Here is a 14,408-nt window from a genome sequence, read left to right as displayed (position 1 = left end):
TGGAGGAGAGGCCCCCCAACAGGAGACTTAGAGGAGAAAGCTGGGTGCAGGGAGGGGTAGATGAAGGTGAAAAATGAGAGCAGAGGTGGCAGCATGGAGTGTGGAGGCTGGGGGTGTAAGCAGCAACAGTGGAAGCTCCTGAGGGTCTCAGGGGCCAGAGCACTTGTTGGGATCTCATGTCCAGTGCAGTAGGAAGCCACAGAGGGTTCTAGGTCAAAGAGTAACACATCAGGTGTTGGTGACTTCCTGTCCATCACCAAGTCCCATGGACTCCAGCTCCAGTTTTCACTCCAAATTTCTCAACCCCAGTGTCACCTCTTGGCTACCCAGCCACCAACTCCTTTCAACCTGTTCTCCTTCAATTCACCCAAATCACTGTTCTCAGAGCAGGCAGATCTTTTTCTAGTATAAATTGGGTCACATCATTCTGCTCAAAACCCTCTGATGGCTTCCTACGACATCTAGAAAAGATCAAAACAAGGGCCTGCAAGCCTTCTACAGCCTAACTTGTGACAGCTTCTCCAACCTCATCTCACACTACACCCTTCCTTGCCCATTGGAATCCAGCCACGCTGGCTACTTTCTGTTTTTCCAATGAGTCAGCCTCTGTCCTGCCTCAAGGCCTGGCCACTCACTTTTCCCTCTACCTGGAATGCTCTTCCTTGCTGCTCTTTTCTAACCTTGAAAGTCTCAGCTCAGTATTCAGCTCCTCAGATTTCCACACTCCTACTCACTGGTGTTGGGCAGCTATAGAATCTGGGGAGAATATATACAAGTAATGCTTTGCAGGCATTGGAAGATGACTGCTGCAGGGCCACAATCCTTAAGAAAAAGCATGCACAACAAGGCAGGCTCCACATTTTCCCTGGATTTCTCTCTGAAACATTTTCCAAATAATGGTCCTGAAAATAGAGCCCAAGCTGAAAGTGGTAGTCCTTCTAGATGGAGAAATAGAGCTTGGAGTTTAGGGATGCTAAGACTGCTGGGGTTTGTGGAACAAAGTAACAGGGAAGAGAGAGCTGCAGAGAATAAAAGCCCAAATACTGTCCTAGAAATGTCCTTTGGGTCCTTGGCTGAATCATAAGCTATGCAACACAGTAGAAGACTCTAAGCCTTGCAAAGAACAGCAGCTTGGAGGTTAATTGGTGAAGAGATGTCACAGGTCACACACTTCTGAGAAGATGACAGAGTTCTGGCAAAGCCAAAATGGAGAGGACTTGGTGAATGCTGTGGAACTCAGCTGATGTCACTGATACGCCATGCCCTAAGAGCAAGGGCCACACCTTAGGAGTAATATCAAGCCCTACGAGGTCTGAGGGCAAAACTTAAATAGACCTACACAAGAATAAGATGATCTGCTGATCATGCAACTACATGCCGGAAAAAAATTCACTCAACATTCTTTGGAGAAAGACAATAAACAGGAATCTTCATAACATATTTTACACAATGTCCAACATAAAAGTTTTTGAAATTCCTGGACATGAAGAAGCAGAAAAAAATGTGACTGTTCACCAATAAACAAAATAGTCAATAGGAGCAGGCAAAGAGATGATCCAAATACTGGTGTTAGCAGAAAAAAAAAACCCTCAAGGTCTTAAAAATAATTATGATCTATATATTTTTTAAAACATAGGAAAAATAAAGAAAATGGATGTACAGATGGACTATTTCAACAGAGAACCAGAATCTCTTTTTAAAAGAATAAAATGGATATTCTAGAACTGCAAAATATAATAAACGAAATTAAGAACTCATTGAATAGATTTAACAGAAGTTGGGACACGGTAGAATATAGGATTAGTGAATTAAAAGACAGGTCAATAGAAAATCCAAACAGAAACACATATTTTTAAAACTGATACAGGATTTTTGAAAGATGTGAGATAGAGCCAAAAAGTCTGAATTTCTGGAAGGAGAGGAAAAGAAAACAGAAGAGAATGAAATATTTGAAGAAATAATGATCAAGAATTTTCTAAGTCTGACAAAAAAACATAAACACACAAGTTCAAGAAGCTCAAAAAAAATTTTAAAAAATAAAAACAAGCAAGACGAAAACAAATAAAACCATATCTAGGCACATTATAGTGAAACTGCCAAAACTCAAAGATAAATAGGAAATTATAAAAGCAGTCAGAGATAAAACAACACATTTATTTCAGGGGGGAGTGAGGGAGAAAAACAATGACAATTACGACTGATTTCTGGACAGAAACTGTGAGAGGCAGAAGACAATGGAATGAGACGTTAAGGAGCCAAGAGAGCGAAATACCTGGCTACCTAAAATTCAGAACCCAATGGGAAGAAAAAAAAGTTAATGAAGGTTAAAAAATTGTTTTCATAAAAGAAATATGAGAAAATTAATCACCAGAAAATTCTCACTACAAAAAACCCACAGTTCTTAAGGCAAAAGGAAATCAGAGCCACAAGAGTAAGAAAGAATGAACAACACAAGAACATGTAAAGATATGGGTAAATGAAAAAGATATGATGTTTAAAATAACAATGACTTATAATACTTATTCTACATAGGAGTAATATATAACAAAAAAATTATAAAAAGTAAAAAGAATAAATGAAGTTAAACTACTGAAAAATTTTTGCATCAATCGGGATACGGCAAAAAAACTAATTTAAAGTAAATTTAAATAATTACTAGATACATTTTTGAAATGCCTAGGGTAACCACTAAAAGAATAATACGAAAACATAAGCTAATGGAGAAGAAAAATAAATAACAAAATATAATTAATACCAAAAACAAAGGGATGAAAGAAAGAATAAAAGAAAACAGAACAGATGAGACAAATAGAAAAAATAGTAAATAAATAAAATAAATTAGCTGGGTGCAGTGGCTCACACCTATAATCCCAGCACTTTGGGAGGCCGAGGCGGGTGGATCACCTGAGGTCAGGAGTTTGAGACCAGCCTGGCCAACATGGTGAAACCATATCTCTTCTAAACAATACAAAAATTAGCTGGGCATGATGGTGGATGCCTGTAGTCTCAGCTACTTGGGAGGTTGAGGTAGGAGAATCACTTGAACCTGGGAGGCAAAGATTGCAGTGGGCCGAGATCACACTACTACACTCCAGCCTGGGTGACAGAGCGAGACACTGTCTCAACAATAAATAAATAAATAAACAAATAAATAAGAATTAAAGAACATTATAATATATAGATTTTTAAATAACATAACTAAAAAGAGAAATACACAAATGCACACTCAGAGTGGAAGGTTTTAAAACATGTCTTGGTTAATGACAAAACAAATAGACAACATATCAGCAAAGACAGAAGATATTTGATTAGGACAATTAACCAGGACAATTAACCAGCTTGGCCTAATTGATATGCAACAGTCAAACAATGTTCATTCTTTCCAAGGGCATGTAGGATATACTGTTGGCCATAGACCATAACCTGGTCAATAAAACAAGTCTCAACAAATTTTGGAAGACTAAAATAACATACTGTATACTTTGACAGGCATGAAATAAAACTAGAAATCAAGGACAAATGTATAACTGAAAACTTCCAGGGATGCTTAGAAATTAAGCAACATGTTTCTAAATAACCCACGGCTCAAGAAGAAATCATAATAGAAATTAGAAGCTATTTTAGTTTTTTTTTTTTTTTTTTGGTTATTGTTGCTTGTTTTTATTTCATCCTCTTTGACTTTAATTTCTAAATCAATAAAATAGGGCTAGCTATAACAATGTCTTTTTTTTTTTTTTTGAGATGGATTCTCGCTCTGTTGCCCAGGCTGGAGTGCAGTGGCATAATCTCGGCTCACTGCAACCTCTGCTCCCCGGATTCAAGCAATTCTACTGCCTCAGCCTCCCAGGCAGCTGGGACTACAGCTGCGTGCCACCACACCCAGCTAATTTTTGTATTTTTAGTAGAGATGGGGTTTTACTATATTGGCTAGGCTGGTCTCGAACTCCTAACCTCATGATCCGTCCTCCTTGGCCTCCCAAAGTGCTGGAATTACAGGAATGAGTCACCGCGCCTGGCCCTAACAATGTCATTTTGAGGCAATGTTGAGGAATAAATGATAGTACATAAATTTCCTGGCACATAGTATATAGGCAATACATATTCCTTATCTGTAATCCTTAGAAACTATTTTGAAGTGAACAGACTTCATCTCAAAATGTGTGGGATGCTTAGAGAGACATTTATAGCTCTAATTGCATAGATTGCAAAAGAAGAACAGCTGAAAATCAATGACCTAAGTTTTCAACACAAGAAGCAAGAAAAAGAACAGCAAATTAAATCAAAAGAAAGTGGAAGAAGGAATATAATGGGGCTGGGCATGGTGGCTCACGCCTGTAATCCTAGCACTTCGGGAGGTCCAGGTGGGCAGATTGCCTGAGCTCAGGAGTTCGAGACTAGCCTGAGCAACATGGTGAAACCCCGTCATACTAAAATACAAAAAATTAGCCGGGCATGGCAGTGTGTGCCGGTAGTCCCAGCTACTTGAAAGGCTGAGGCAGGAGAACTGCTTGATTATGGGAGGCGGAGGTTACAGTGAGCCGAGATAACACCACTGCACTCCAGCCTGGGTGACAGAGTGAGACTCTGCCTCAAAAAAAAAAAAAAAAAAGAATATAATAAAGATCTAAGAAGAAACCAATAAATAAAATACAAACAATAAATAAAATCAATAAAACTGAAAACACATTCTTTGAAATGATGAATAACATTGTTGGGGGTGGGGAGGAAAGAGAGAAAGGAAAGAAGGAAGAGAGACAGAAAGAGGGAAAGGGAGGCAGGAGGGGGAGAGCAAGAGACAGAAAGATGGAGAGATAGCGAAGGAGACACAGAGAAGGGAAAGGAGGCAGAGAGGGTGGAGCAAGATGGGAGAGAAAAACAGAGATAGAAAACGGAATGAATGGATGCCAGGGTCTCAACACTAAATATTCTACACATGGTGAAGGTCACCATAGGAATATTATGAATGTTTTATCCCAGGACTCCCAACAGTCAAGAACTGTCCACAGATGAGGAGAGGGACTCAGAGAAGTCTACATGTGGCCTGAAAGTCACAGCTCTGTAGGCACAGAGCCTGGTTGGAACCTTGTTTTATCATGCTCTACAGTCCATAGTTCTTTACATTGCAACTTTCTTTTTTTTTTTTTTTTTTTTTGAGACGGAGTCTTGCTCTGTTGCCCAGGCTGGAGTGCAGTGGCCGGATCGCAGCTCACTGCAAGCTCCGCCTCCCGGGTTTATGCCATTCTCCTGCCTCAGCCTCCCGAGTAGCTGGGACAACAGGCGCCCGCCACCTCGCCCGGCTAGTTTTTTGTACTTTTTTCAGTAGAGACGGGGTTTCACTGTGTTAGCCAGGATGGTCTCGATCTCCTGACCTCGTGATCCGCCTGTCTCGGCCTCCCAAAGTGCTGGGATTACAGGCTTGAGCCACCGCGCCCGGCCTTCATTGCAACTTTCAAGACCCAATATACAGAATTAGAACTTGGGCCGCTTAAAAAACCCCAGGGTTGGAAAATGCAAGGTCTGATCTTAAAGTATGAACACTCTCTGGGTGCCCCGCTGGAGCCTAAGCAGAGGGGCAGGCTTGAATCTCCCATGGCAGGTGGGAACAGAGATCCCAGGACCACAGCGCCGAGGTGTGAGTCCCTGCTCCACCCCTCACTGGTTGTGCGACTGCGGTGACTGCATTTCTCTGTTTTCTTTGTACCAACCGTCTGTCATCTGGTAAGTGGTGAGAATGATTTTACCTCCCTCACGGGACTCTGGTGAACTGCATAAGTGAATGGGGTGGATCCTGGAACAGAGTTGTGTGTGATGAGTAAGCTGTCAGGCAGACCCAACCTACCGTGGGGCCATTGCTCAGGGACCTCAGAGCTTGCCCCTGAGCCACAGAACACCTGGGCCTCTTCTCCTCTTTCTCCATAAGTGCTTCTTTCACTCCTGCTCCACCAACATTTCCTTGCAGGTTGTTGGCTACATCAGCGTTTCTCCAGACCAGGGATGGAGGGGGAGAATCAGTACTGCATCTAGAATTGCCAGCGCCTGTGGAAGGTCCTGTCTGCCCTGCAGCCAGACTTGCTTCCTCCGCCAAGAGTGGCCCACAGGCCCTTGAAAGCAGCTGCCCTGCGAGTGGAGTCACCTGCACCTCTTTGTCTACAGCGTGCGTCTTGGCTTTTCCCTGGAGGTGCTCCCTTCCCCTCATCAGACACCCCTGATCCGTGCTCCTCTGCAAAGTGACTTCCCTCTCCAGGACATGGACCCTGCGTAGAAGGTGCTCGTTCTCCCCACTTAAGGCCCGGATCATGTCTTCTACTCCCAGCACGATATCCTTTATCAGCTCTTTGTAACTAACACCAAGCTCCGAGATCAGCGCCTGAAGCTTCCAGTTTTCCAGGGTGACTTGCTCCATGGTGTCTTTGGATTTCCTGATACTCTCAGACATGGATTTCTGAAGTTGGCCCAGATTCTCTTTCAGTTTTTCATTTTCTTCTTCAAGCTCCAGAATTTTGCTGTAACTCTTCCCATTGCAGTCTTCAAGGTCAGAGATGACCTGTAAATATTGGTCCAGTTCTTTCTTTAACTGAGAGATGTCCCCTACCAGCCTGTGGTTATCCCGCTCGAGCCTGGATATTTTTGTCACCTCTCGCTCTCTCTCTCTTTCAACGGCGCACACTCTTTCATGGCACCGCTCTTGGTCTCCGTGACGTTTGGTGGTGTCGTGTAAAATCTGGCGTCGCTGTTTCTTCAACCCAGAAATGAGCTGACGAAACCTGCTCCTGACTCTCTTGAGGGTACCCCAGGGCTCCGCGGGCCCCTCTGGAGCGTTTGAGCTGGCTTCAGCCCAATCAGGCAGTGTCCCTGCGTTACCAGGAACTTCGCTGGTGCCCAGGGCCATGGTCTTTCCCGGCTTATCACCTTCATCACTCTCTTTAGACTTTGCTTCTTCATCAGAACAAATACCCCGATTTCCCCAAACCTGCTGAGAGTGAGCTCTCTCCCCACCACTGTGCCACTTCTGAGCAAAGCTCCAGTTCTCTCCCCCACATGCAGAGGCTGAGCGCCGCCAACCCCCACTGCCTGGCTGCAGGGTGGACAGCTGCTGGAAACAAGCCTCCACCTCCTGTGCAAGCTCATCGATTGTGAGTGCACACCTGTCCCGTCCTTTGCTCACAGCCTGTGGATTGTGACCAGTGGGTTCGCCCTCGTCAGCTGATAAGGCAAATCTGGGAAACAGAGGCAGACCTGTCTCTTCCGCGAGGAAAAGCATTTCCTTGCTCTCATGTTCCTGGGAGTCAGGCTCCTTGGGGGCACCCCTGCACCCTGGACTGGATGCTTCTTGATGCGACACTTCATCCTTCTCCTCTAGCCCTTCGTCCTCCGGGCTTTCTCCTTGCAGAAGCAGAGCATTTCCAAACCACATTTGGTTTTCCTCCTTGTCCCTAGCTGTCCTCCCAATGGCTCTGCCTCTTCCTGCGAGGAGCTGACTGACTGTTGGCCACAGCTTTTTGGTCTCGTGAGACCTGGAGAAGGTAGCTAGGGGCGCCGCTTCCTCCTTCTCTGATGACAGTCCTCCTCGGAGACCCCAGACATATCCTTCCACCCTTTCCCTCCTTCTCAGGGATTCGGAACCCTCCTTTGATACTGAGGCCTCCCCCTGTAGAAGAGGCATCAAAAACTCCTGCCAGGTCCCAGGGCGGCAGGTGGCAGCCTTGGTCTCTGAAGCCCCATTCTGGTCCTGCACGCCCTCTGTGGCTCCAGCCCCATTCTCCAAGCTCAGGTTCTGACAGCTTTCCTGACTTGGCTGGTGCTTGTCACCAAGGTTTTTCCCCTTCCTGCCCAAAGTCCCCCTTGCCTCCCCCTCTTCAGTTCTCCTCCCCAGGCTTCCTCCTCCATTGTCCCAAGTGTCTTTCAGATCCTTGGGGTGTTTTTTTGGAAATCGGTGATTTGAAAAGTGGGGGGCCTCATGGGAGAGGGAGGCACTGCGGTCTCTTGCCTGGTGACAATCCCAGCTGGGGGGTCCTGTGGCTTTGGGAGGAGGTGGGGACCTGGTGGCCAACTCTTCTTGGGTTTGTTGTCCATCTGAGGGAACCTCCTGGAGCAGAAGTGGTCGCCAAGAAGCGGAGTCCCCAGCCGGCCCCCAGAGAGGGAGTGTGGACGTCTGCACCAGGAGAAAGGCCTCTGTGGCTGGGTCAGCTGCTAGATTTTCTGAAATCCGGGCCAGGTCCATGGGGAGGAGTGACTTGTCCAAGGACTCCCCTGGGGGGCAGCCACAGACCAGGAGAAGAATCTGTTCATCCAAGCGAGGCTCTGCCAGAGTAAGCTACGAATGGAGAGAGAAGATGAGGTGTGAAACAGCCTCTTTCTCCATTCAGCAGCCCCCCCCTCCACTCACCTCCTGGGGTTCTCCATGTCTCCTCACCAGTTGCACAGGGGACAAGCTCTTTCCCACACAGGACACAGCCGGTACCACCCTAGGGCCTTTGCATGTGCTCTTCGCTCTGCCCAGAATGTCCTTGCCCCAGATGCCCTCATGGCTCACTCCCTGGCTCCATTCACATCTCAGTGCAAATGACTTCCTTGAGAAGGCCCTCCCTGACTCACTCTTGGGCCATCCACCCCGTGTCATCTTCTCCCACAGCACCCTCCATGCCCTCACACCATATTATATATTTCTGTCTGTATTATCTAACTCCCCCTATAGCCCTGCCCCATCCAATCTACTAGTCATGGGCCACATGGAGCTCCTAAAATGTAGAGTAATTAAATCAAGGTTAACACTCAGTTCTGCGGTGGCACTAGCCCCGCGTGGCTCGTGGCTACCGTCTTGGGCAGCACAGATGCAGACTGTGAATAGCGCTGCAGAAGGCTCTCATGGATGGGGTTTGTGCAGGCCGTCCACTCCCTGAGGGCAGGACTTCATCTTTATTCAACTCCTGGGCCTAGAACAGTGCTGGGCACACAGGAGGTGTTTCCTTGATATTTTTAATGTATTTTTATCTTCACTTATTTGATGTGTTTATCCAGAGAGGAGGAGCCCAGCTCACAGCAGAGGCCCCGGCTGGGCTGGGGGAAGCCTGAGGATGAATTTTGGTTTTAGCTAGGCTCACTGGGAGTCCCCGGGGGCTGCTCCCAGACCTGGCAGGCTGCAGGCAGTTCTCAGTGGAGCCCCTAGAATATCTGGGAGAGGCTCAGCAGGTCTAAGACCCAGAAGAGCAGGACAGAGGGAGCATCTCAAAGGACAGAGAGAGTCTGAGCCTTTAGAGGTGGACATACAAGCAGCAAAGCCCTTCAGGCAGAGGGGGCTTGAAGGCCAGGAGCGCTGCCCCTGCCTGGAGGGGTCACCACCTCCCTGCTCCCTGGAGCTGCTGGTGGGCAGCACCCCTTCCTCTATTGTCTTTGCCTCTGTCTGCAATGTCCTTCAATCCAGACACCAAGCCACTGTCCCAGCTGCCCACAGAGAAAAGAGCATTTGCCCCAGAGAGGTATAGACCTAGAGACCTGGCTTCAATCCTGCGTGTGACCTTGAGCAAGTTCCCTAACCTGCTGGAGCCTCAGCCACCTCACCTGTCAAATGGGGCACCTCCGTGTTCTAAGACACTGCCCTGGGCTTCAAGGGAAGGGGGTGGTGAGGAGTGAGGCGTATAGGGATGCGACGTCCAACAACAAAAATGAGATGTATCATGAGCAGGATGTGAATGAATGAAGAGATAATGGAGGGCGAGCAGGACGTGAATGAATGAAAAGATAACGGAGGGCCTCTCTATTTAGAACCACACAACCACGGCAGGGCTCGCAGGTCCCAGCATGGCTCTGCTTCTCAGGGACGAAAAAATGGAAGTGGAGAAAGGCTACGACTGCCTCAGCCTCAGAGCAAGCCACGGGAGGTGGGTCGGGACACAGGCTCCTGACCCTCAGGGCCAGCATGGGGCAGTGTGGGCTGTCGAGCCTGGATCTCGGGGTCCACCTCCAAGCGGGGGGCCTTGGGGAGTCACAGCAGCCCTTGGAGTCTTGTCTCCTCTCCAGAGCAGAGGTGGCAGCAACGCCTCGTGGGTGTCAGGAGGTGTCAATGAGAGGAAGCCTGTTCCATGGCAGCCAGGCCTGGCACCCAGCTGACCCCCTTCCTCCCCACTCCCCATCCAGGTCTCAGGATGTTTCGTTTCCTCTCCTCAAATCTCTCTCTCACCTATTTCCAGAATGTTCTTCCAGACCTGGAGCTTCTTTACCCCTCCCACCTCCTGCGGGTGGCCACACACCCTGCACGAGACAGGGCTGAGGGGACCCAGGGGCACTGCACACGTGCACAGAAAGCCGCTGGCCTCACCTGTTCACGGTTGGATCCCGCCAGGTCTCCGGGGAGCTCGCTTGTGGTCTCCGGGCCTGGAGCCAAAACAGAAGAGGCCCGTCCAGGCCCGATGCAGCTCCAGGTGCAGGGCCCCTCCGGGGACTGGCCTGGAAAGCAACAAGACCCTGGGGGTTACAAAGACGCTCCCAGGGGCTCTGCCATGATTGCCTCTGGGGACCAGGTCCTCGGGGCTTGGGTAAGATGGCACCCCCTGCCACCCCCGACTGTGAGCCTCATCATGCCTCTCAAGGGCAGCCTGATGACCACCAGCACCTTGGTCAGGGGAGGAAGCTGAGGCTCAGAGATGTGAAACAGCCATCAGCAGGTGGGCAGAGGCCCCAGGGCTCCAAGCCACCTCTGCAGCCCACAGACTCCTGCACGGGACAAAATCCACCAAACCTTTCTAAGCCTCAGCATCCTCATCTGTCAAACAGGGTCATGAGCCTCACCCCAGCCCTGCATAGCTGGCTTGAGGACACATCTGACCTTGGTCAACGTAGCAGCTCTGCTCCCCAGAAATGAGATAATGGGAGAATGCTGGCTGCATCAGTCAGCAGCACCACTGTGCTACACATAAGCGGGATAATGCCACCCCTAAACAGCCCTTGAGGTTGGAGGGCTGGAAATAAACCACAGATGCCCAGTTGGCCACCATGGCTGTCAGGCTCCCTGAGTGCAGGGGCTCTGGAAGCCACGGTGGAGGCTGTTATGAGATATTATAAGATACTACTCAAGCCCGGCACGGTGGCTCATGCCTGTAATCCCAGCATTCTGGGAGGCCAACGCAGGCAGATCACATAAGGCCAGGAGTTTGTGACCAGTCTGGCCAACATGGCAAAACCCTGTCTCTACTAAAAATACAAAAATTAGCCAGGCGTGGTGGTGGGAGCCTGTTATCCCAGCTACTTGGGAGGCTAAGGCAGGAGAATCACTTGAACCCGGAAGCTTGAGGTTGCAGTGAGCTGAGATCGCACAACTGCACTCCACTCCAGCCTGGGTGACAGAAAGAGACTCCACCTCAAAACCAAAACCAAAACAAAACAAAAAAACAAGAGAGAGATATTGGTTCACATCAGGGACAAGAGGCTTCTAAGCCCCAGCAGCTTCCAGACCTGCCAAGTGCGATTCTCACTGCCTCACACTGGAGGCGTCACCTGGGAAATGGGGGAACAGGACGGCTCCTGGTCATCATATGGACTTCTGTGAAAGCATGTCCCTGCTGCCAACCTGCTGGCCTGTGAGGCCCCTTGGCTGGCACCCTCCCGAGGGCCAAGGGTATGAGCCTGTGTTCAGCTGAGCCTGAGCCAAAGGCCCCTGGTGGCAGTTGCATACTCTGATGTCCCCTGCAGCAGTTGTGTGACCCTGAGTGAGGGACCCTACCTCTCTGAGCCTCGATTCTTGTCTGTAGAGAGGGGGGACCACCCCTTCCCTCTGCGTCACTGGGACATGATGAGGAGGAAGCAAGCTAGCCTTTTGGTGGGTGTTGCCCGGGACCCTGTCCTCCACGCACCGTGGTACCCACGCACCTTCTGAGGCCCTTTGTCCAGGGGCATCATCAGACTGCAGGGAGCTCCGCCAGCCTTGGCTTCTGCAGGGGTCCAGGGCCTCCGCCCTGGGCAGTGAGTTACCCTGAATACAGCCCAGAGCATCCTGGAGGAAGACAGAGCAAGTCAGGAGCCGTCAGTGTCCTGGCTGAAGTGTGCACTCCAAGCCCATCCCCAGGGGCCCCTCCCCAGCAGGGAGCTTGAGTCCCTTCCATAGGTGAGGAAACTGAGGCTCAGAGGGCAGCGAGCTCACAGCCTGGCAGCACAGCCCCAACCTTGTGCTTTTGGTTCACCAGGCCAAACTGTCCCCTCTTAGCACTCGGACTCCTGTCCACAGATAATGAGGGCAGTGCAGCCCTTGGAGGAGTGTGTCTGTCCAGTCAAGAAGCACCCAGGTCCCCTAAATCAGGGTCATGGACCAGACTGGTACAGTCCATGGCCTGTTAGGACCTGGGCTATACAGCAGGAGGTGAGCAGCAGGCAAGCAGGCATTACTGCCTGAGCTCCGCCTCCTGTCAGGTCAGCAACGGCATTAGATTCTCATAGAAGCGTGAACCCTATTGTGAACTGCGTAAGTGAGGGATCTAGATTGGGTGCTCCTTATGAAAATCTAACTTATGCCTGATAATCTGAGGTGGAACAGTTTCACCCTGAAACTATCCCCCCGCACTCCCTGCCCATGGAAAAAGTGTCTTCCATGAAACCAGTCCCTGGTGCCAAAAAGGTTGAGGACTGCTGCCCTAAAGGGCACCAAAGGCTCCCAGCTCCACCCTTCCTGTGCAGGGGTCCAGGGCCTCCTCCCTGGGCGGGGGCAGTGAGTCACCCTGAACACAGCCCAGGGCATCCTGGAAGAAGGCACCTTTCCTGTGCAGAGGTTCTTTCCATGGCCTACCCAGGGAGGAGGGTGTCTGCCCAGGGGATTTGGACCGTCCTGTCCTTCAACTGTCAATAAGCTCCAAATACGACTGCCCGGTACCTTGGCAACGCCCTACCCCCTGGACTTCTCCACGGCTTGGAGCTTCCCCAGCTGCTGCCCTGCTGCAGATCAGGATAATTCAGAGGCAGCTCCTTTCCCCGTGCCACGGGGGAGAGGCGTGAGACTGGCAAAAAAAACAAAACAAAAAACAGCTGTCACCTGCCACCCATGAGGGGTGGGCACAGGTCTCCTCTGGGTCCCACAGCCCTGGCTGCTTCCACTACGGTGCTCCAGCCCGGTGCTGTTGGCTGGCTCCCCTTCCTACTCCACTGGACTGTGGACTCCTTTAGGAAGAGAACTTGGCTTATTTGGTCTGCACCCTCACCCTAACCTGTATACAGTAGGTGCTTAATAAATGTTTCATTATCGGGTGGACAGATCGAACCTGAGGAAAAGCAGATGTTTTAGATTTACGAGTACAGTCATTCAGAAAACATTTATTAGGCTCCTACTATGTGCCAGGTGTGACTCTAGGCCAGGAGGAAACAGAAATGAACAGGTAAATGCCCTGTCCCCTTCTCACTTGCTCCCGAGGTCCTCACCTTCCCTCAGCAGACCCAGCATCTGACTCCCGGCTGGTCCTCCCACCTCCTTCAGGTTCTTCTTGCAGCTACCAGAGACCTGCTGATCTTCCAGGCTCTCCTTGGCTCCCCTCTGGCTACAGGGTCAAATGCTGAAATCAGGTGCCGGTGCCCGTTTATGGGCTGTCATTGCTGCCTGGGCACCTTGTTCCCACCCCTGCAGCTTTGCACCAGCTTCCCCTCACAGCAACCTGCTTGCCTGCCCCAGGGCATCCGTGCTCTCCCTGGTCTCTGTACCTTCCCATGTGCTGTTCCTGCCACCTGGCTGGCGCATCCTTCTTGGGAGGGGCCTTGATCGCTTGCCTGCTGCAGGCAAAGCTTTCTCTGCTTCTTGCTCCCAGCCCCTTCCTTCCACACACCGCTCAAGCCCGTGCGATGGCACTAAAATGGAAACTGGACCTGGTTGCTGCCTGCTTCTCACCCTTCAACGCTTCCTGTTACACTGAAAGAGAAACCTCCTCCGGCCTCACTGCCCCTACCTCCACCCCGCTACCTCCACCCATGTCTGTGCTCCTGGAAGGGACTCCTCTCCCCACACCTCAGAGCCTTTGCACACTGTCTGGATCTTTCTTCCCACCCTCTGCCCGGTCAACCTCCTCCCCTTCTGGGACCTGCTTAAAGGCCAATCCTTAATGAGGCCTTCTTTAACCTTCATCTCCCACTCTGGGTTGGTGGCCTCCTGTTGATCTGTATGATGGTTTGGGTCCTGTCCATTTTCTTCTCATAGGCCAGGGGCCTCAGCACTGGCCACATCCTGGAGTCACCCAGAAGCTTTAAATAAAAACCTGCGCAGGAGCCTCAACCCCAACCAATTAACCCAGAGGGCCTGGGCAGCGGCATCCTGTCCTGACAGCCACCTGCCTACACCCAGAGGGCCTGGCTGACTGCTGCAGCTGTCCACGTTCTCACAGTCCCATTCAGCTGCTTCCTGTCTTTATCCATTTGGTTCCCACTCAACCAGAATTATGCAC

The 14,408-nt window shown here is 50.1% G+C and overlaps 1 protein-coding gene across 1 annotated transcript in view; it reads right to left on the bottom strand.

Moving 5' to 3' along the window:
- CUNH4orf50 (chromosome unknown C4orf50 homolog) overlaps nucleotides 1-14,408 on the bottom strand; it is a 65,688-nt gene that overhangs the window by 25,932 nt on the left and 25,348 nt on the right. Inside the window, exons 5-8 of the mRNA XM_033213709.1 lie at nucleotides 12,675-12,725; nucleotides 11,863-11,941; nucleotides 10,316-10,443; nucleotides 5,840-8,314 (exon numbers count right to left, since the gene is read on the bottom strand). Of these exons, the coding sequence (XP_033069600.1) occupies nucleotides 5,840-8,314; nucleotides 10,316-10,443; nucleotides 11,863-11,941; nucleotides 12,675-12,725 (2,733 nt within the window). The remainder of the gene's footprint in view (nucleotides 1-5,839; nucleotides 8,315-10,315; nucleotides 10,444-11,862; nucleotides 11,942-12,674; nucleotides 12,726-14,408) is intronic.

The sequence above is a fragment of the Trachypithecus francoisi genome, unplaced genomic scaffold (genome assembly GCF_009764315.1).
Source record: "Trachypithecus francoisi isolate TF-2019V2 unplaced genomic scaffold, Tfra_2.0 Lachesis_group1, whole genome shotgun sequence".
Lineage (NCBI taxonomy): Eukaryota > Metazoa > Chordata > Mammalia > Primates > Cercopithecidae > Trachypithecus > Trachypithecus francoisi.
This window is presented reverse-complemented; position numbering and strand designations above follow the sequence as displayed.